The 23,680-nt window shown below is 33.2% G+C and overlaps 2 protein-coding genes across 3 annotated transcripts; both read right to left on the reverse strand.

Moving 5' to 3' along the window:
* Positions 1–132: 132 nt before the first annotated feature.
* On the reverse strand, positions 133–7,486 carry LOC145760318 (uncharacterized). The gene is made up of 10 exons (XM_082574182.1): positions 7,352–7,486; positions 6,898–6,963; positions 6,388–6,450; positions 5,638–5,719; positions 5,366–5,495; positions 3,409–3,512; positions 2,214–2,513; positions 1,306–1,488; positions 652–765; positions 133–211 (listed from the first exon to the last, which is right to left on the reverse strand). Exons 1-10 carry the CDS (start codon positions 7,461–7,463, stop codon positions 133–135), a joined length of 1,233 nt encoding a protein of 410 aa, XP_082430308.1. The 5' UTR covers positions 7,464–7,486.
* Positions 7,361–16,189, reverse strand: LOC145760110 (lysosomal protective protein-like). 2 transcript variants are annotated; one of them, XM_082573979.1, is made up of 11 exons: positions 16,011–16,189; positions 15,093–15,204; positions 14,246–14,383; positions 13,494–13,652; positions 12,966–13,057; positions 12,507–12,600; positions 11,559–11,726; positions 9,937–10,073; positions 8,994–9,243; positions 8,122–8,247; positions 7,361–7,415 (listed from the first exon to the last, which is right to left on the reverse strand). In XM_082573979.1, the coding sequence occupies exons 1-10, from the start codon at positions 16,166–16,168 to the stop codon at positions 8,155–8,157; spliced, it is 1,401 nt and encodes a 466-aa protein (XP_082430105.1). In that variant the 5' UTR covers positions 16,169–16,189; the 3' UTR covers positions 7,361–7,415; positions 8,122–8,154. The 2 variants fall into 2 exon arrangements, with proteins under 2 accessions (XP_082430105.1, XP_082430104.1); XM_082573978.1 differs by having other exon boundaries at positions 7,361–8,247.
* Between the last annotated feature and the right edge of the window lie 7,491 nt (positions 16,190–23,680).

The following is a 23,680-nucleotide window of genomic DNA, read 5'->3' on the forward strand; positions in this document are numbered from 1 at the left end:
CTAAGCCAGCACTTAATCAGCAGCATAGTTACCCAACCTTCCCACATCGAGGATAAAGATATATACAACAAAAAAAGAAGAAAAAATTGTTTAAGTCTCAAAATTCACAATTTTTTTAAAATTGCTAAACACTTAATAAAAACTCCACCTGCATTTTTGTCCTTGTTTTAAAGCTCCAGTACACAACACCGGAGAATGGCAAAACTGAGGACTAAACATAGCATGAAAAGTAATCAAATTAAAAAAAAAACTAAAAGTTTTGAAACAAATAGGTATTATAATGTTTTGTATCTTACATGTGGTTTATACAATCATGTTTTTTGTTTTTATGTAAATTTGTCTTTGTTGTGGAAAGGCTGACATCACAGCTTAGACATAAAGTAACATTAGTTACCCCGTCCCAGTCTTAAGTTGCCTTACACAAGGGCACTACAGCATAAAAGCAGCGGGATCGAGCCCAGATATAAACTCCTCCTGAGCCAACACTTAATTAGTAGCTTAATTATCGGGCAATAATATCCCAAACTGGCAAAACTCAACTCCAGACTGAGTCAGGGTAACGATGTTACTGTATGTTTATGTCGTGAAATCAATCTTTCCACACCAGGGATAAAAATATATATAAAAAAATACTGTAAAAAAATAAATTACTTTTCATCCATTTGATTTTCACAATCCACATACCCATTACAGACACTTGTTTTGTTCACACAAGTTGTATTATCACATACGATTTCCCCAGCTTTACAGATGTTGTTTTTTATACTGTAAAAAAATAACAAAAATATTAAAATACTTTCAGTCAGGTTTTAAATGCAACATGATGTTCTGGGTTCCCAAATGTTAAAAATTTTGAATTTCTTTTCGTAAAATTGGTTATGCGATATTGCCAGATTATATCCAGCACCATGGGGTTGTGGTAGGAACACTTGCTACACCATTCATTAGGTCGTGGGTTCAATCCCCACTGATCTCATGCTGTAGCGCTTTTGAGTAAGGCGCTATAAACGGTATGAACTCCTGCTGAGACAACACTTAATCAGCAGCATAATTACTGGGCAATTATAATCTATATAATATCCCAAACTGCCACAGGCAACTCGAGACTGGGTCGGAGTAACTGATGTTACTTTATGTTTAAGTCGCGCATTTGACTTTCCCACATCAAAAATAATAATATATACAAAAAGAAATATATATATTTATAACAATTGAACATAAATATGGGTATTAAAGTTTTATATAGTTTAACATTTTTTAAACAGAATTCTAAACCTTTTACATAAAATTTTAACTACATAATACCTGGTAGATGTTGATGCAAACGATGTGATATGTTTGCATAATTCTGTGAACATTTTCGGTTGATTTTGGCAAAGACATTCATCTGATAAATCTGGACAATCGATTTTTCCATCACAAACACTTTTCTTTTTGATTAAAGTGGAATCAAAGCATTTCCAACAAGCAGTTTCGTTTAACACCAAACTTTTTATTTGAACAAAGCTTAAAAATACATACATTAAACGAAAAATATACCGGCAGCGTGGTGTAGTGGTAAGAACACTTGCTACACCACACATGAAGTTGTGGGTCCAATCCCCACTGCTCTTATGCTGTAGCACCTTTGAGTAAGGCGCTATAAACGGTATGAACTTCTGCTGAGCGAGCACTTAATCAGCAGTATAATTATCAAGCAATTGTAATCTATAATATTCCAAACTGCCACAGGCAACTCGAGACTGGGTCGGAGTAACTGATGTTACTCTATGTGAAAGTCGCACATTCGACTTTCCCACATCGAGGATAAAATATATATACAAAAAAAAAGCAAATATATACAAAAAAAGCAGAAAATGTTATTTTTACTTCTTTTTTATATAAAATTATCCTCGATGTGGAAAGGTTAACTTCGTGACCTAAACATAGAGTAACAACTGTTACTTCGAACCCAGTCTTGAGAAGTCTTTGGCAATTTGGGATATTATAGATTATAATTTCCTGATATTCATGCTGTTGATTAAGTGCTGGCTCAGCAGGAGATCGTACCGTTTATAGCGGCTTACTTAAGGGCGCAACAGCAAAAGATCAGTGGGGATCGAACCCAGGACCTCATGTAGTGTAGAAAGTAGTCTGATCACTACACCATGCTGCCAAAAAATTGTTACCTTTACTGACATGTTAAAAACATAAGTAATAAAAATTATATTTACCTAGTGTTTACATTTTCTTCTTTGTTAAAACACAAATCTTCTCCGTTTTGACAGTCGGCAATAAAATCATACAACAGAATTTGGGGTAAGAAGTATGGGTAATCACTTGAGCATTGAAACTCTCGATCATAGGAACTTATACAACATGTTCGATAAAAGCCTTCGTATATTTGGTTTCGCAAACAAATTGTTTTGTTTGGGCCGCTCTTACATAAAATTGCATCAGATCGATATGGACATTCAAAAAATAATTCTGGATGAAGATTTGAATATTCATCAAGGGTTTCATAATCATAAAACCTGTATTAAAATTAAAAGGGTGTAATACAAATTACCGTTCTAGATTATTGTGCATATTTTTGTACTGAAGTAACGTATGTTTTTTGCTTTTTTTATTCATGAATTTGATTTTGAAATTTTTCCTTTATTAATTTTTTTTTTGTATATATCTTTATCCTCGATATAAGAAGGTCGAATGCGCAACCTAAACATAGAGTAACATCAGTTACTCCGACCCAGTCTCGAGTTGCCTGTGACAGTTTGGGATATTATATATATTAGTTGCCGATAATTATGCTGCTGATTAAGTGCTGGCTCAGCAGGAGTTCGTACCGTTTATAGCGCTTTACTCAAGAGCGCTACAGATTGAGATCAGTGGGAATTTAACCCACAACCCCAAGGTGGTGTAGCAAGTGTTCTTACCCCCACACCACGCTGCCGTGTGCTACACCACGCTGCCCAAATTTCATTAATTCGTGAAAAATTTAAATATAAAAACGTTTTTTTTTTGGATATATCTTTATCCTCGTCGTGGGAAGTCGAATGCGCAACTTAAACACATAGCAACGTAACATTAGTTATTCTGACCCAGTCTCGAGTTGCCTTTAGCAGTTTGGGATATTATATAGAATATAATTTCCCGATAATTATGCTGCTGATTAGGTGCTGGCTCAGCAGTAGTTTATACCGTCTATAGCGTCTTCTTCGAGGGCGCTACAGCATAGGAGCAGTGGGAATTTTACCCACAACCCGATGGTGGTGTAGAAAGGGTTCTTACCACTACACCACGCTGCCCAAATTTCGTTAATGCGTAAAAAATTAAATGTAAAAAAGCTAAATATAAAAGCGGATTAAAAATAAAAAATTTTAAGTATTAACTTTTTATAAAATTGAAACTCAACCATTAAATTCATACTTTGAAATGTCAATTTTACTAAAATCATAGTCAAAATCATTCCCATAAACTTTCCATCCAAGTGTCAAAAGAGCAATAACCAAGTAGTAGTTCATTTTTAAACTCTAACATAACAAAAAATTTAAATTTAATTTTAAACCTTATAGTTTAGGTACAATTTTTGTTTTCAAAATAAGCAAGCAACTCTAAAGCAACTTTTTCTAACTCCCTAGACACTTGCACATATTGTCATTATATCTATGTTATGGTTTATTTATGTAATAAATTATACTGTAGGGTTTTCTTAACGTTTTAATTAAATTAATAATATTAATAGTAGGATGGTGGTTCATGGTTTATTGAATTTTGGGTTGTGGTTTGTTAATTGTATGATTTGTGGTCACCACAGGCTCTATCATAGCCTTTATTGCTAAAGTCTATAATAAACCTGACTATTTAATTAATAAATTGTTTAAGATTTAAGACTCCGTTTATCTTGAATTGCACCTAAGCTTTCTGTTTAATTTAACTTGATATTAACAAACTTTTAACTAAGGATTGCAAGTTATATTGTACATACAAATAATATAAAACAAGTACTTGATTACACTAAATGCGCAATACTAAATAAAACTAACATTACACTAAATTAATAATATGAAAATTTAAAATCCTTTTATGTATTGGCTTTTAAAGAACGTTGTTAACACTACCCAACCGTAGTCGGCTTATCATAACAACTTTTTTTTATATAGCCGGCAGCGTGGTGTAGTGGTCAGAACACTTTTTACACTACATGAGGTCGTGGGTTCGATCCCCAGTGATTCCATGCTGTAGCGCCATTTACACCTGCTGAGCTAGCACCTAATCAGCAGCTTATTTATCGGGCAATTTTATTCTATAATATCCCTGGGTTAGGGCAATAAATATTACTCTGTGTTTAAGCTGTAAAGTTAACCTTTCCAAATTAAAAATAAAAAAAAACAACAAAATAACCTATTAAATATTGAAAATACAGTTTTGAAATGTAGTTAATTTTGCTTACGAATTTTTATTAATTTAAAAAAATTTTTTTTTATTCTTGTAAAATTAATTTTTTAGTTTTCCCAATTTGTAGATGATCTCTTGTTAGAGCCTGAATCACAGAAAGACCAAAACACCTGACGAGCATTTAAAAATAAACTGAAGGTAATATATCCTTGATTTTTTACAAACTTAACATTTTTTAACCGTGTTTTTTCTAGTCTAAAAACAAAATTTTTGATTTTTAACTTCGAAAAAAAATGTTTAAAAATTGTTTGTTTTAATTTTAAACTGTTAATTTTTTATATTTATTTATTTTTAATATGGGAAGGTTTACTTCATAACCCAAACATAGAATAACATCTGTAACCGCAAATATTACAGATTTGTTGATTAAAGTGTTATGTTACAGAGTTTTGCAATTTTGTGAGTGATGTATATAGCATGTTAGTATGGTTGACACTGAATCACCAAATGGCTTTAAAACCTTTAAAAAATGTCTGTGGTACTTACAATTTAATTTTCAAAAATACTGAAAAATGATTAATAAAAAAATCAGGTTACTGTATTTTTTGTGTCACGTAGAAAGTACTAAGTAGCGTAGTGAATGTATACAAGCTAGTACTTTCTACGTCATCACAAACAGGGCTTCTTTTTTCTTTTTTTTAATTAATTTTAATTTTTTTTTAAAGTTGTATAACTTAAAAAGTAGGTAAAATTATAAAAAGTTAAAATTTTTTTTGTGTTCTGTTACACCAACTTTATTAATTTTTGAATAAAAAAATATTGCTAATATATGACTTTAAGTGTTAGCACTGCAGGATTTTATAATGTTTATAATGTCTTATTAAATAATGCTACATCACAGAATCAGTGGGAATTAAACTTAGGACCCTACGTGGTGAAACCAGGTGTTCTAACCACTACACCACGCTGCCGGTTAAATTTTCTTTACCTCAGCCCTTTCTTGTTGAATCTGCATAGCTTTTGCCAAAGTTTCAATTTTGACATTGACATCATCAGTTGATGACATCACAAGAGAATTTGAGGTGAAATAGCAGAATTCAAGAACAGATAAGCACATCCTAAAAATATTTTTCAGAAAAAAAATAAAAAAAAATTTAAATTAAAAAAAAAATTTTTTTTAAATTGAAAAATTTTAAATGTTTCAAAATTGTTAAAATTTAGTAATTTTTTTAGATTTTATTAAATGCATAAAACACTCACAATCCATGTTGTTGGTTTTCATTCAATTCAACACTTTGTTCCATTGCACTTTGCTGAGATCGGCTTATTGACGGGACTTCAACTAAAAAACAATTTATATATTTTTTTATCCTCAATGTGAAAAGGCCGACTTTACAGCATAAACATAAAGTAACATTTGTTACCCAGACCCAGTCTTAAGTTAATTTTGACAGTTGAGAATATCTTAAGTAGAACAGCCTAGTGTTCTAATTATTACACTTATACTGGCATGTATAATAGTCTCAACTTACTTTTAAAGTACTAGATTATTGTTAAAATTTTTGATCAGAATTTTGAAAAATATTAATAAATTAATATTTATTTTTCAAAAATTCACATTTTTTATATTTATTTATCCTCGATGTGGAAAGGTCAACTTCGCGGCATAACCAAAAGTAATATTTGTTAACCTTATTCAGTCTTAAGTAGGTTTTAGCAGTTTGTAATAATATTAATTACAATTGCCCGGTATTTAATAAGCTGTTTTTTTCATTTATAGTGCCTTACTAAATAGTGTTCTAACATAGAAGCAGTGGGGATCAAACTTATGACTTCATTATGTGAAGCTAAGTGATCTAATTATTATAAACTGCTGCCAATACAGTTTTTATGTACTGTATTAAATCATTAAGTTAACTTTTAACATTAAAATCAATACTGTTAAACCTTAATACAAACACATAAAAATACAGGTGAATAGCTAAAGTTTAATATAAAATTTCAACACACCTGTCATAGCTTCCTCCGAAACAGATGCTTGCAAAGTTTTTAAATTTAAATGCGAGTTTTCACCTAAAAAATCAACTTTCTAGATTAAGTATAAAATGTTTTAAAATAAAAGCTTGATCAAAATATGTTGAAGAATTTACCTAATGCTTTTTAATAGGGATGGGCTAAAATTCAAAAAACACCGACCCAGTCTTGAGTTGCCTGTGGCTGTTTGGGATATTATATAGATTATAATTGCCCGGTAATTATGCTGCTGATTAAGTGCTGGCTTAGCAGGAGTTGATACCGTTTATAGCGCCTTACTCAAGGGCGCTACAGCATGAGGGCAGTGGGGATTGAACCCACAACTTCATGTGTGGTGTAGCAAGTGTTCTTACCACTACACCATGCTGTCGGTTCAAAACTTGAAGGCACTAAAGCATGAAAAATATGAAGATTGACCTAAAGCACTGAAGCCAAGTGTTTAGACCACTACAACATGCTTCTGGCTTTATAAGTAATTTCACTAACCTTTTTTTTGATTGGCCTTTTTTGTTTCAGATTTTAAATTTTTCTTTTTTCTAAAAAACCTGAATTCTAAAAAAAAATTGTTTTTTTTTAGTATATATCTTTATCCTCGATGTGGAAAAGTCGAATGCGCGACTTAAACATAGAGTAACATCAGTTACACCGACCAAGTCTCGAGTTGCCTGTGGCAGTTTGGGATATTATATAGCTTATAATTAACCGATGTTTAAGCTGCTGATTAATTGTTGGCTCAGCAGGAGTTTATACCGTTTATAGCGCCTTACTCAAGGGCGATACAGCATGAGAGCAGTGGGGATTGAACCCACGACCTCATGGTGATGTAGCAAGTGTTCTTATCACTACACCACGCTGTCGGTTTGATAGCCTGTTACAAAACCATAAATATTCTAGAGAAAAACAAAATAAAAAATAATTTTTAAGCCAATAATTAAAATACTTTTTTCAGTTTCTTGTGATTTGCTGGTTGACGAAATATTGTCAGAAAGTAAATGGGTTCGCACCTGACAAAAATAAAAATAAACTAAGTTAATAAGATATACCGGCAGCATGGTGTGGTAGTCAAAACACTTTTTACACTACATCTGGTCCTGAGTTTAAACCCCACTGCTCTCATGCTGTAGCGCCCTTGAGTAATGCGCTATAAACGGTATAAACTCCTGCTGAGCCAGCACTTAATCAGCAGCATAATTACCAGGCAATTATAGTCTCTATAATATCCCAAACTGCCACAGGCAACTCGAGACTGGGTCGGAGTAACTTATGTTACTCTATGTTTAAGTCGCGCATTCGACTTGCCAGATCGAGGATAAAGATATATACAAAAAAAAAAAAAAAAATTATTTAACAAAATCAAAATACTAACACACAAAAAAATATTGGATATTTTAAATCCTCAAAATTCAAAGTTTTACAGTTTAAAACAGTGATTAAAATTTTACTATTTAATTATTGAACTTTGTTTTACAGAAGTGTAATAAAAAAAGCATATACATAGTACATGCTGAAATCTATTATAAATCAGTTAATTAATGAGATAGAATCAAATAAAATTGCACAAACAAAAAACAAAAATTACATTTTATTTATGATTTCGAAAATATTGCAAACAAAAAATTTTTATTAATCTTATCTTGAACTTTTATATATAAGTGATTTGTAAATTTTTTATAAATAATAAAGAATTTAAATGTCTATTGTAATCAGTACTCTTTAAAATTGTGACATTTTATCGGAAATTTTTTATTTTGTAAGGAATGGCTTATCGTTGATGAAGTTATCGAACATGGCATATGCATAGGTGGGTGCCCACTGTGGGACCATATGACCAGCTCCCTAAAAATTAAATATTATATTATATAGAAGCTTAAGTATATGCATAGTCAAAAGGATCAAGAATTTGTAGCATCCCTGAAACAATGTTCTATGGTATTAATTTCGTAATTCAAAAAAGCAATATCGTGGTATAGGACTGGCAGCGTGGTGTAGAGGTTAGAACATTTGCTACACGACATAGGGTTGTGGGTTCAATCCCCACTGCTATTATGCTGTAGCACCCTTAAGTAAGGTGCTGTAAACAGTATGATCTTCTGCTGAGCCAGCACTTAATTAGCAGCATAATTATCGAGCAATTATAATCTATAATATTCAAAACTTTCACAGGCAACTCGAGACTGGGTCGGGGTATCACATGTTTCTTCATGTTTAGGTCCCGCATTTGATCTTCCCACATCGAGGATAAAAACATATATAAAAAAAACATTGATTGGACACTGACAGCAGGACATGGTGGAACATTAAGCTTCACTGCATGAGGTTCGAGGTTTGATCCCTATTTTTTCATGCCAAAAAGCCTGTTATTAGGGCACTATTAACCATACAAAAAAACAACTGGCAATTTCATTATCGGGCAAATATATTCTATAATATACCTAACTGCCAAAGTCAACTTGAGACTGGGTCGAAGTAGCTGATGTTACTGTATGTTTAGCTTGTGCATTCGACCTTCACACATCGAGGATAAATAAATAGAAAACACAAACATAAAAAAAATTAAATTTAAAAATTAAATATTTACTTACCCTTATTGTAGTGAAAGTAACTTGCTTAAATTTCTTGCGAAAGCCAGCAACTTGGCCGTCAACATACCAAGGTGCCCGACTTTTCTCCAAAGGCAGTTTGAGATCGTCTACGAACCATTCATCCCCAAGAAAGTTACAAGCCATGTCCGTATCACCATTGTAGAGAAGTATTCGAAAGTCGGGTGATTTTAAAAGCGTTTGGTAATGGGAGAGCATGCTTTGATACAACGTGGTGTATTGAACGACATCACTTTAAAAAAAGGTTTTGGTTATTTTTTTGTATTTGTTTATCCTCAATGTGAAAAGAATGATGTAACATGTAAAATATAAAATAACATTTGTTACCCCAACCTAGTCTTAAATTGACTTTAGCAGTTTGGGATACTATTAAACATATATCCCAATAATTATTCTGCATATTGGTATTTGGCTTAGCAGAAGTGTGTTTATTTACAGCACCTTAATTTTTTTTTTATCTTTATCCTCGATGTGGAAAAATCAAATGCTCGACATAAACATAGAGTAACAACAGTTACTCTGACCCAGTCTTAAGTTGCCTTGGGATATTAAATAAATTATAATTGCCTGATAATTATGCTGCTGATTAAGTGCTGGCTTAGCAGGAGTTCATTCCGTTTACAGTGCCTTACTCAAGGGCGCTACAGCATGGGAGCAGTGGGTATTGAAGCCACGACCTCATGGTGGTGTAGCAAGTGTTCTTACCACTACACCATGCTGCCGGTTTTTAAAGGCATTACCTAATAAAAACAGTGGGAATCAAACCCTAGACCTCATGTAGTATAGCCAAGTCTCCCAACCCAACACCAGTGCTTTTTAAAATTAACAAAATACGAAATAAAATTTAAATAAAATTGTTTAACTAAAAGCAATTACTATTAAATAAAAAATATAATATTAAAGTCGTAAAGAAATTATAATTTACCTGCAGACTGACCATGTACCAAGAGCAGAAGGACTAATATGTAAAGCTTGTTTTACATCTGGCCTATTCAACCAAGAAGTTTGTGCAGTGGAATTAATACAAGGAGGTACGACACCAAAACCATTCTTAGTTGGGACCTAAAAAAAATGTATTTATTTCAAAAATGCCATTATGCTGTAGCACCCTGAATTAGGATGTTATAATTTTTTAAACTGTCAAAGTCAACTCAAGACTGGGTTAGGGTAACAAATGTTACTATATGTTTAGACTTCAAAGCCAGTCTGCTTACATTAAGGGTAAATAAACACCACATGAGGTTGTGGGTTCAATCCCCACTGCTCTCATGCTGTAGTCCTTCAGTAAGGCACTATAAACGGTATGAACTCCTGCTAAGTCAGCACTTAATCAGCAGCTTAATTATCGGGCAATTATAATCTATAATATCCCAAACTGCTAAAAGGCAACTCGAGACTGGGTTGGGGTAACAGTTGCTACTCTATGTTTAAGTTGCACATTCGGCCTTCCCACATTGAGGATAAAATTATATATACAAAAAAAACAATGTTAAAAAAATAAATAAAAATAATATAATATCAAATGGTTTAATAAAAATGAAATAACATTTAAATGCTTTTTATTTTTAATTAATTATTAAACTAGACATATTGGCACGATTACAAAATCATGTGACATTTTATTACTTCCAAAACCACATGATCATATTACAAGTCATAACATGATTGCACAAAAATTTGATTTTTTTTACTACCACTCATTTGGGCCTTTAAATAAACCACACAATAACTGCAAACAAAGTGCAATGAATTAAAAAACGTCATTTTTATTTTTAGAATGTTTTTGTTATTGTAAACAAAAATTTATCTGCCTATTTAGTTGAAAGTTTAAAAAATTATAACTTATTATTACAACAATATTATTACAACAATATTTATTTATAATAATTACATACTGATTTTAAAATGGTATAGTTGTTAAAACACTAGAATTTACTACATGAAGTACTTGGTTCGATTCCCACTGCTGGTTGATTTTTGGCTTAGCAGAAGTTTGTACTAATTATAACACATTTTTTTTGTATATATCTTTATCCTCGATGTGGGAAAGTCGAATGCGCGACTTAAACATAGAGTAACATCAGTTACTCCGACCCAGTCTCAAGTTGCCTGTGGCAGTTTGGGATATTATGGATTATATTTGCCCGATAATTATGCTGCTGATTAAATGCTGGGGTTCGTACGTTAATAGCCCTTACTCAAGAGCGCTACAGCATAAGGTCAGTGGGGATTGAACCCACGACCCCAAGTGTGGTTACCACTACACCACCCCACCTTACTCGAAGGTGCTACAGCATGAAGGCATTGGAGATCAAACGCAGTACCTCATGTAGTATGGTAGTAATATGGTTTTAAAAACTATCGTAATAATATGGTAACATGGTAATATTATAATGGTAATAAAATGTTCTCAAAAAATATGGTAATAATATGGTGTCAATATGGTGAAAATATGGTAATATAGCCATAATAGGGTCTTAAAAACTATTTTCTAAAAACCTAACAACTTTATTTTTTTTAAATTTTATTTATAATATATGTAACTACCTTTTGTTCCATGATAAGATATTTCATAAACTTGTCCATATTTGGAAATAAGTGAGCCATATCACGTTTGTATCTCTCAAACGTTCCTTTATCTCCACCATAACAGTCCATATATAAAGCATATTCGTTTAAACCAGAGTTGTACACATATTGAAATGCTTCTGCTACCTTTAAAAAAAAATTTGAAAACAAATCAGTCAAATATATGATATTTATATTTTGTTTTTTAAAATATTTGGCATTACTACATAAGACCCTGGGTTTGATCCTCACTGCTTTTTTTTTGTATATATCTTCCTCGATGTGGGAAAGTCGAATGCGCGACTTAAACATAGAGTAACATCAGTTACTCTGACCCATTCTTGAGTTGCCTGTGGCAGTTTGGGATATTATAGATTATAATTGTCCGGTAATTATGTTGCTGATTAAGTGCTGGCTTAGCAGGAGTTCAAACCGTTTATAGCGCCTTACTCAAGGGCGCTACAGCATGAGATCAGTTGGGATTGAACCCACGACCTCATGTGTGGTGTAGCAAGCATTCTTGCTACTACACCACGCTGCCGGTTAAGCTTTCATACTGTAACATTGTTAATTAAGACGTTGTACACAGTATGAACCCCTGCTGAGCCAAAAAATTATCAGATTAATTATCAGGCAATTATATTTAATAATATCCCAAACTGGCAAAGTCAACTTAAGACTGGGTCGGGGTAACAAATGTTACTCTATGTTTAAGTCCCGCATTAAACCTTCCCACATCGAGGATAAATATATATACGAAAAAATACATATTTATGTTTAATTTATTTAAAATAAATAAAACTGCCATTTGTGGTGTGCGAGTAAATTATCGCTGACAAATATTAGTTAAAAGTTGCGACCATTTTAAACAATTTAAATTTTGATTATTGCCAGTATTGTATAAATTAAAATTAAATAATCACTTACAGGGTCAGGACAACCGTTGGCGGTGCTGGAAAAATTACAGGCCTGTCGACTTTCTAACCCATCACAGCATTTAGTTGTCAAACTTTTCCATAAACTGAAAAAAAAAATATTGTAAAAAATTTTAAATTTAAGGCCACTTTTAAGATATATTTATCCTTAATGAGGAAAAGTCAACTTCACGGCCTTAACATAGAGTAACATTTGTTACCCCGACCCAGTCTTAAGTTGACTTTGCCAGTTTGGGATATAATTGACTAAAATTGCCCAAAATTTTTTTTTTCGCTTAACAGAAGTCCATACCGCATATAGTGTTTTATTTAAGGACACTACAGTCTAAAAGCAGTGGGGATCAAACCTATGACCTTATGTAGACAACCCAAGTGTTCTAACCACTACAGACTACTGTCTACTATACCACATTGCCCATAGTATAACATTATATTTTATTATATAACTTACACTTCACCGAATAGCCCATGATAATATGCAAAATAAACAAGAGAGTTATCATTATAAGAAAAACTTGAAAGACCATTTCCAATTCCCATACCCTAAAAACAAAAAAAATTATTAACTTATATAATTCATTTATAGCGCCTTACTCAAGAAAGCTAAAGTATGGAAGCAGTGGGGATTGAACCCAGGACCACATTATGTTGTAAGTCATGTCTTCTATAAAAGTTTTTTTTTGTTTATATCTTAATCCTTGATGTGGAAAGGTCGAATGTGTAACCTAAACATAGAGTAACATTAGTTACCCCGACCCAGTCTCGAGTTGACTGTGGCAGTTTGGGATATTACATAGATTATAATTGCCTGGTAATTCCGCTGTTGATTAAGTGCTGGCTCAGCAGGAGTTTATACCGTTTATAGCACCTTACTTAAGAGTGCTAAAGCATAAGACCACTGGGGATCGAACCCAGGACCTCATGTAAAAAGTGTTTTAACCACTACACCATGCTGTCATTTTTTTAAAACCTAACAAACCTGAAAATTGATTTTAGCAGCTCCTTGCATAATTCTAACACTGAGCGTAGGAACATATATTCCTCCATAACTCTCACCAGTTACAAAAAACTTGTTAGAAGAATATTCCGGAAATTTTTTAAAAAAATTGACGATGGCATTATAGTTGTGAAGAGAAACCTATAGAAAAAATTGGTCAATATCCATAATTGGGCAAATTATTTAACATACACGCAAAATTGCAAAAATACTCAAATGTAATACTTTGTATATATATATTTTTTGTATATATCTTTATCCTCAATGTGGAAAGGTCAAATGCGTGACCTTAACATAGAGTAACATCAGTTACCTGACCCAGTCTCGAGTTGCCTGTGGCAGTTGAGATATCACAGATTATAATTGCCCGGTAATTACACTGCTGGTTAAGTGCTTGCTTAGCAGGAGTTCATATAGTTTATAGCGCCTTACTGAAGGGCGTTACAGCATGAGATCACAGGGGGTCAAACCCTGGACCTCATGTAGTGTAGGAAGTGTTCTGACCACTACACCATGCTGCCTGTTAATAAATTGATTACTATGGGCAAATTATATAAAATCTACATTTAATGAAGCTTAGTGGACAATATATAAATGTATATCTTATATTAAGGCTTAATAAATAATTAAAACTGCCATTTGTGGTGCGCACGTAATTTATCACATGCATATATAGGTTTACGGTTCTACAATTTTAAAAAAATCCTAAAGTAAATTTAGTCCAAAATTTATACCTTGTCATCATCAGTCGTCATATCACCATTGTCATCGTAAGAATAACCGACACCTTCTGGAGATTCTAAGTATAACACATTTGCAATCTTGTTCCAACTGTATGGGTTAGCGAATAGTGTTTTTCCATCACTATTTACCTAACAAAAAATTAAAAATTTTAAAGTTGTTTTTTCATGTATTTTTTTATCCTCGATGTAGAAAGGTCAACTTCACGGCCTAAACATAGGGTAACATTTGTTACTCCGACCCAATCTCAAGTTGACTTTGGCAGTTTGGGATTCTATTGACAATAATTGTCTAATAAAAAAACTGTTGTTTAAATATTGAATAGGCAAACGTTCATACTGTTTATATCATGTTACTTAAGAATGCTACAGCTTAAAAGCAGTAAGAATCGAACCCAACACCTAATGAAGTAAGTATACAAATACAGAAGCAGGGACGGAGAACAACGTCGACAATGTCGACCCTAAAATTTTAGTAGAATATTAGCGCGCACTTTATTTAGCTTAATATTACGAGTTTACAAATCTCATTCTGCCGACTTACCAACAAACTAGTGCCAAATAAGGTAACCTTTTTTGTTGCCAAATAACAAAGCATTTGTTGTCGAATAACATAGAATTTTTAATAACCAAATAACTTATAAAATAACACCGGTAGCATGTTGTAGCATGTCGGATAACTAGTGCTATAACAGAAAACTATGTGGTAGGGAAAACAAATCGTAAAACTAGGGTAGACAACACACGAAAATTTGCGCGCTACAATGTCCACCCTGTTTTTGGAACCTAGATTGCCTCCATTTTTTTTTACACTTTTTAATTTTATACAACAACTTTTTACATGTAATGGGCCATTTTCTGAAAGAAATCCATCCAGTGAGCTACAACCTGGCCCTCCATTTAGCCATAACACTACAGGATCATTTGCAGGATTGCTTTGAGATTCAACAAACCTAAAAAATTTTATTTTTATTGTAACAAGATCGACTTAACTGCTTAAAGATTAAAATTGCTTTAACTTAACCTTAATGATAATATATGGATATTGGTATTGTGAGGTTCTGAGTTTGATTCCCACTGCTTTCATGTTGTTGTGCAATTAAATAAGGCACTATAAATAGTATAAACACCTGCTGAGCCAAAAATAATTAAGCAATTATAGTCAATAATATCCCAACCGTTACCCTGACCCAGTTCTAAGTTGAGTTTGGCAGTTTGGGATAATATAAATAATAATTTTTCCTAATTAAGCTGCTGATTAGGTATTGGCTTAGCAGAAGTTGATAGCGTTTAAAGCACCTTAGCCAAGGGCACTACCTACAGCATAAGAGCAGTGGAGATCAAACCCAAAACCTTAAGTAGTAAAACAAAGTGTTTTAACTACTACACTATGCTGGCGATCTAAAATGCTAAATTCTACTGGTATATAAAAACATTTGGAAATTAGTTATTAAACCGACAGCGTGGTGTAGTGGTAAGAACACTTGCTACACCACACATGAGGTCTTTGGTTTAATCCCCACTGATCCCATGCTGTAGTGCCCTTGAGTAGATGCTATAAATGATATAAACTCCTGCTGAGCCAGCACTTAATCAGCAGCATAATTATTAGGCAATTATAATCTATAATATCCCAATCTGCCACAGGCAACTCAAAACTGGGTGGGAGTAACTGATGTTACTTTATGTTTAAGTCGCGCATTCGACTTTCCCACATCGAGGATAAAGATATATACAAAAAAAAAACATGATTAACTACCAGTAATGAAAATGCTTAGAAGATGTAGCATCAAGATAACCGGAATATTGTTTAAAACTTGTCATAGTTGACAAGCCCGGTAAACTCTTCACTTCATCTTCGGCAGGAGCTCCAAAAGTTAAAGTAATTACCAAACTTAAGATTAATAAACGTAACATGATTTTAGAAAACAAACTGAATAAATCTTAAAAATATATCATTAAATATATCATTAAAAATATATTATTTTATTAAAGTATATCATTAGGTTATTAAAATAATATTAGTATTAAAATACAATAATTCCTATTAAAAATACAGATAATAAGAGCATTATGGTCTGATGGTTTTAAATCAACTGATCACTTTATGTTGTTTTGAAATATATACATATATCCTTGATGTGGAAAAGTCGAATGCGCTACCTAAACATAGAGTAACATCAGTTACTTCGACCTAGTCTTAAATTGCCTTTAGCAGTTTGGGATATTGTATAGATTATAATTGCCTGATAATTATGCTGCTGATTAAGTGCCGGCTTTGCAAGAGTTAATACCGTTTATAGCGCCCTACTTATGGGCGCTATAGCATAAGAGCAGTGGGGATTGAACCCACAACCTCATGTGGTGTAGCAAGTGTTCTTACCACTACACCACACTGCCATCCAGTCTGGAAAGTAGGGCAGCGTGCACGCACAATATTTTATTCGTTGAAAAAAATGCACGCCTGAAATTGTTTTTTTTTGCACGCCTGGCTTTAAAAGTAAATGCAAAATTAAGGTAAACACGCTGACATAAATCACGCGTGCACGCGTAGACCGAAAATTTTAATATGCATGCACGCGCAGACACGCCAATTTTTATGCATGCACGCACAAGATCTTGTCGAAAACTGCCCTACTTTCCAGACTAGCTGCCGATGGCGAGATATTTATATTTACTTATATATATACTCTAGCTCTATAAACCTTTACCCTAACTTAATATTTACCATACATCCAATAATGAATTATTATTATTTTAAATTCCTGATAATAAATATATATTTTCTTGTTACTTTCATCTTACATTTTTAGAAAAAGGTAATTCTGAAATGATTTAAGTTGAGGTGGTTTAATAAAAAAAAACATATGGTTTAATAAAAAAAAACACCGACAACACTTCCTAATAGAAGAATAGGCCAAAATTCAGTTAACAAAATTTTGTACAAAAATAAAAAAAAGAGTTTCGATTTTACGATACTGGTTTTTAAATTTCTAGTAACGATTCAAATTTTTGCCATCACCAATCATTACATTCCGTTAAACAAGATACTAAACATTGTCAGACTGTCTGCAAAGAATTGCCGTGTTATTTAAATTTATGGCGAGCTTGTATTTTGCAAAAACTTTTTAATTTTTACCTTTTTTTTATTCATTACACAAACATCACGGGATTGTTGGGACTTCCCGGTTTTGCAGCAATTTAACTCGCTACAGCGAGTAAACCAAATGCCCGAAACGGCATTTTACCAACAATGTGACAATTTTCATTTTTTTTTACATATCTTTATCCTCGATGTGGGAAAGTCGAATGGGCGACTTAAACATAGAGTAACATCAGTTACCCCGACCCAGTTTCGAGTTGCCTTTGGCAATTTGGGATATTATAAATTTTTTTAAACAGGCTCAAACAAAATTTAGGATTACATTTCTAATAACAATTTAATTTTCTCTTCTATAGTTCTCTCTACTTTTTCAATACAGAATGTGTGGCATATTCTGCTTAATATCAAAGGTATTTAAACTTAATAAACGATTTGTGTTTTAAAAACTTTATATTTTTATCCTCGATGTGGGAAGGTCGAATGTGCGACCTAAACATAGAGTAACATCAGTTACTTCGACCCAGTCTGGAGTTGCCTTTTCCTTGTAACAAAAAATTGATTTCGCCACCAAGACTACAAAAAATATTCCACCAACGATTGCAAACCATCTAATAAAAAATCAGTTAAAAGTTAGGGTGATTTGTTTGAATTTTTAATAAACAATTGCAATTTTCGCCTTTTAAGCCGGAGGTGGGTATGTAGGAAAGCGCTTAGCATCTCCATCAATTCTAATGCCAAGGCTTTCCTAGCCTCAAACCAGACTAGATGCCGGTTCACACCGAACGACGAGAAAACCGTAATACCTGTTGGTGGCCTTGGACAATAAACTACAGCGTTGGCCACTGGGGTACCAAAAACAGAACATTATTAACCAGAATCAACTGATATTAATTCAACAAACAAAAGAAATACGTAAGAAACCCATTTTCCCCAGCGCAATAATAACTTTCGTTCGGCGAACCGAAACAGTGCAAACTCGCTGCCATCCCGTGCGGTTTAAACACCGTACAAAAGACTTATTGATATGAAAAAACTCATAGAGACTGTATTTATGTATATTTAAATATATACAGGCTATAAAGGGGACAAACAAATTAACCCCTTTATTTAAGGACAAGTCTAACGCCCATAAGGCAGTTAGACGCTCTAAATTTATTCGTTATTATATTGAACATGGTCCAATTGTATATTTTTCGCGTGCTCTTGTAAAACATAGTCTCTATTTGTTATGTAGAGCCAATGGAAGCTGTGCGTAATTTCCTGTTCAGCCGTACTGTATTATTTTATAAATTTCATAGAATAAGGGTTAATAGTGTAACCCTTTTGATGTAAAAATGTGGATTGACAGTTGTCCGTTTTTGTGTTTTTCCTCCGCGATTTTATTTTCTGACAGTTAGTATATTTTTTGGTTCCTAAAACACCTACCTATTTTTATTTTGCCAAGTTTTATATCTACAATTAGTTAACAGTTAAATACCATTATAAAGGATGTAGTCGATATACGGAAAACGCTTTTTGTGTGTGTAATGTACTCGTAATTATGTTTATCGCTATGTATGTAACCTAGAAACCAGATTTTGTAGTGTGTACGTGTTATACCATTTTTTGTATATGTGTAATGTAACTTTCGGGATAATTATGTGATGTACGTGCTTGATTAATAAATAGATGTTGTCTGTAGATTCAGTTTGCTATTTTTGACCATTTTAACGGGTCTTAAACCCTGTTTTAGACTTTAGAGACTTATACTTTATACATCATTGCGTTTATATTCGGATAAGAGCACCCTTAGGAGTCAATACTTTTATGATTAGATTTTTTTTGACCTCAGTTCCTACAGTTCAATCCCCACTGATCTTATATTGTAGCGCCCATAAGTAAGGCGATATAAACGGTATGAACTCCTGCTGAGCCAGCACTTAATCAGCAGCATAATTATCGGGCAATTATATTCTATAATATCCCAAACTGCCACAGGCAACTTGAGACTGGATCGGAGTAACTGATGTTACTCTATGTTTAAGTCGCGCATTTGACTTTCCCACATCGAGGATAAAAATATATACGATAAGTTTTAACTAAGATATACCAAACCCCAATTCATTAACCCGTTGATAAGTTTAATGTCAATTTCCCTTTCTGTTGATCTAAAAATTTGTTTTTAAAAAAAGATTTAAATAAAATTATTTAAACAATCCATATTTTTTAAAATAAAATTCTGTTGTTCTCTTAAGCACTTTACAGGAATAATTTACTTAGATTGGATATTGTCAGCAAGAACAGATATCTGGTTAGCACTGCAGGCAGTTAATTTGTGAAAAATAATTAAAAAAAAACAAGTATATGATGATGGTAATAAACCTTATCACTTGCAAACTAGCCCTCTTTTCTTACCCACAATCAGCCCCGCAAGATATTCAATATTATTATAGTATTACAAAACCAGTTGTGCCAAAATGCAATAACATACATAAAGATTAGCATGTTTATTTAACAAAAACATTAAAGTGCTAGATTATTATTATTAAAAGCTTTTTTTATGTTACCTTAATGTGAAAGTATGCTTGATACTAAGCCATCGTTGTTGCCCTCTAGCGGACCTTCGTTCGCCTGTGCTCCTTTCACAAATCCCGTGCGGTGGCGCTGTGGAGCAGATACACATAAATCACGACAGGTGTTTCAAGTTAATTTTTGTAAAACAATATTGTGTAAATGGGTCGTGTTTTTTGACCCATTCGTAATGTGGGTTGAACCAGAACCTTTTTTTAACCAGTACGCTATACTACCGTATATGCTAACATTATTAATATTACAAAGACATTAAGCTAGCCCACTAGCCCACTTTCAAAGGCCTAATGTAATAAGGGATCATCTCTCACCATACAAGCTAGCCCCTTACAACGTACCAAATTTCCAACTAATTAACCAGCCTTCAACAATAGTTTAATTATTAACTTTCTTAATAGTATGAGGCTTGACATGCAAAATAATAAACAATGAGAATATGTTATTGAATTGTCTGTGTTCTAAAAATGGCAATACCATTAAGTAGACTTTATATTAAATTAGAACATCTACAAATATACACATTGAATCTTAGTGGATGATATTTTGTTTTGTATATATTTTTATCCTCAATGTGGGAAAGTCAAATGCGCGACTTAAACATAGAGTAACATCAGTTACTCCGACCCAGTCTCAAGTTGCCTGTGGCAGTTTAGGATATTATAGAATATAATTGCCCGATAACTATGCTGCTGATTAAGTGCTGGCTCAGCAGGAGTTCATACCGTTTATATCGCCTTACTCATGGGCGCTACAGCATGAGATCAGTGGGGATTGAACTTTAGGGACTGAGGTCAAGAAAAATCTAATCATAAAAAGTATCGACTCCTAAGGGTGCTCTTATCCAAATAATATGGCAATAACGTATAAAGTATAAGTCTCTAATGTCTAAAACAGGGTTTAAGACCCGTTAGAAATGGTCAAAAATAGCAAACTGAATCTACAGACAACATCTATTTATTAATCAAGCACGTACATCACATAATTATCCCGAAAGTTACATTACACATATACAAAAAATGGTATTACACGTACACACTACAAAATCTGGTTTCTAGGTTACATACCTAGCGATAAACATAATTACGAGTACATTACACACACAAAAAACGTTTTCCGTATATCGACTACATCCTTTATTACGACTGAACAGAAAATTAGGCACAGCTTTCACTGGCTCTACATAACAAATAGCGACAATGTTTACAAGGGCACGCGAAAAATATACAATTGGACCATGTTCAATATAATAACGATTAAATTTAGAGCGTGTAACTGCCTTATGGGCGTTAGACTTGTCCTTGAATAAAGGTTAATTTGTTGGTCCCCTTTATAACCTGTATATATTTAAATATACATAAATACAGCCTCTATGAGTTTTTTCATATCAATAAGTCTTTTGTACGGTGTTTAAACCGCACGGGATGGTAGCGAGTTTGCACTGTTTCGGTTCGCCGAACGAAAGTTATTATTGCGCCTGTGAAAATGGGTTTCTTACGTATTTCTTTTGTTTGTTGAATCAATATCAGTTGATTCTGGTTAATAATGTTCTGTTTTTGGTACCCCAGTGGCCAACGCTGTATTTTATTGTCCAAGGCCACCAACAGGTCATACGGTTTTCTCGTCGTTCGGTGTGAACCGGCATCAAGTCTGGTTTGAGGCTAGGAAAGCCTTGGCATTAGAATTGATGGAGATGTTAAGCGCTTTTTTATATTAATTCATTAATTAAAATTTCTGAATAAAAAATGACAACAACATAAATATATATACAAATACCACATCCAACACTTTGTTTATTTACACTTTTAAAGTTTGGTTTCATTTGTTTTGTTCCTTGAATTTGAACTTTCTTGATTGTCATTTTGTTAATTCGTTCTAGCAAAAATCGATTTGATTCTGGCCCAAGCTTTATCTAGCACATTGAAGTACAAAAGTGGGTTAAGTGAGCTGTTAATCGGAAAGAGAATAATAGCAGAAAACGCATAAGCAGAATCAGAAATGTAAACTCCTGAGATTTTTAAGAAAGCCATAATACAAATAGGAACCCAACAACAAAAATCTGTGAACACCAATCTCATAATCTTCTTTTGCATGACTAAAAATAAATATAAATTTCGTTAGTGAATACTATTTAAATATTGTGTAATAAATGCACAGGATTATTTTTGTATATATCTTTATTCTTGATGTGAAAAGTCAACTTTAACCGGCTGCGTGGTGTAGTGGTAAGAACACTTGCTACATCACACATAAGGTCGTGGGTTCAATCCCCACTAATCTCATTCTGTAGCGCCCTTGAGTAAGGCGCTATAAACGGTATGAACTCCTGCTGAGCTAGCACTCAATCAGCAGTATAATAATCGCTCAATTATAATCTATAATATCCCAAACTGCAACAGGCAACTTGAGACTGGGTCGGAGTAACTGATGTTACTCTATGTTTAAGTTGCACATTTGACTTTCCCACATTGAGAATAAAGATATATAACATCAGTTACTCAATAACATCAGTTACTCCGACCCAGTCTCGAGTTGCCTGTGGCAGTTTGGGATATTATAGATTAAAATTGCTTGATAATTATACTGCTGATTAAGTGCTGGCTCAGCAAAAGTTTATACCGTTTATAGTGCCTTATTCAAGGACGCTACAGCATGAGATCAGTGGGCATTGAACCCATCACCTCATGTGTGGTGTAGCAAGTGTTCTAATCACAACACCACGCTACCGGTTAAAGATTAGGTCGCACATTCGACCTTTCCATATCGAAGATGAAGATATATACAAAAAAAACATTAGGAATAAATTTGAAAAATTTTATATTTAAAAATAAATAAAAAAACAAAAATGTTTTAAACTTGACCTTTAAAGCCAACTTCAGTTGAGTTAAAGAAAGGACTTTTAGTACGGAAATTAACTTCTGGAGTAAACATGGTTTGAAAGACATTCGCAAGTGGCATAAATGCAAGCACAGCAGAAAAACACCAAGTCAACAAAACTGCAACAACTACATGTCTTGTTTTAGGAAAATGCAGAGATGCAAAAGGCTAAAAAAATGTTTATTTCAGTCTGATAATTTAAATTTATTGCCTGCATGGTGTTGTAGTGGTCAGAACACTTGCTACAGTACATGAAGTCTGGGGTTCGATCCACACTGTCCTCATGCTGTAGACGACAGTATGAACCCCTGCTAAGCCGACACTTAATCAGCAGCTTAATTATCAAGCAATTATTATCTATAATATTAAACTGCCAAAGTCGACTCCACACTGGGTCAGGGTAACTGACGCTACTCTAGGTTTAGGTAGGTCGAAAGTCGACCTTTTCACATCTAGGATAGAGATATATAAAAAGAACTTAACATTTTGTTACGATTTACCTTTAAAATACAAAAAAGACGATACGATGTCAATAAAGCCATTGTAACCACCGAAGTCTCGCTTGACAACACAATAAGAATACCCAAGACAGTACACAAGGTGCTAGATCTCCATATTCGACTATATGCACAATATCGATCTAAAAAATCATATAACTTTCTTTAAAATAAGTAAAGTTGTAAAAAAATTCTGTTTATATAAGTTATATATCATTTTTTTGTTTATTTTCTTGTATATATCTTTATCCTCGATGTGGAAAAGTCAAATGCGCAACTTAAACATAGAGTAACATAAATTTCTCCGACCCAGTCTCGAGTTGCCTGTGGCAGTTTGGGATATTATAGACTATAATTGTCCAATAATTATACTGCTGATTAAGTGCT

This window comes from Corella eumyota, chromosome 7, assembly GCF_963082875.1.
Source record: "Corella eumyota chromosome 7, kaCorEumy4.1, whole genome shotgun sequence".
Taxonomy (NCBI): Eukaryota; Metazoa; Chordata; class Ascidiacea; order Phlebobranchia; family Corellidae; genus Corella; species Corella eumyota.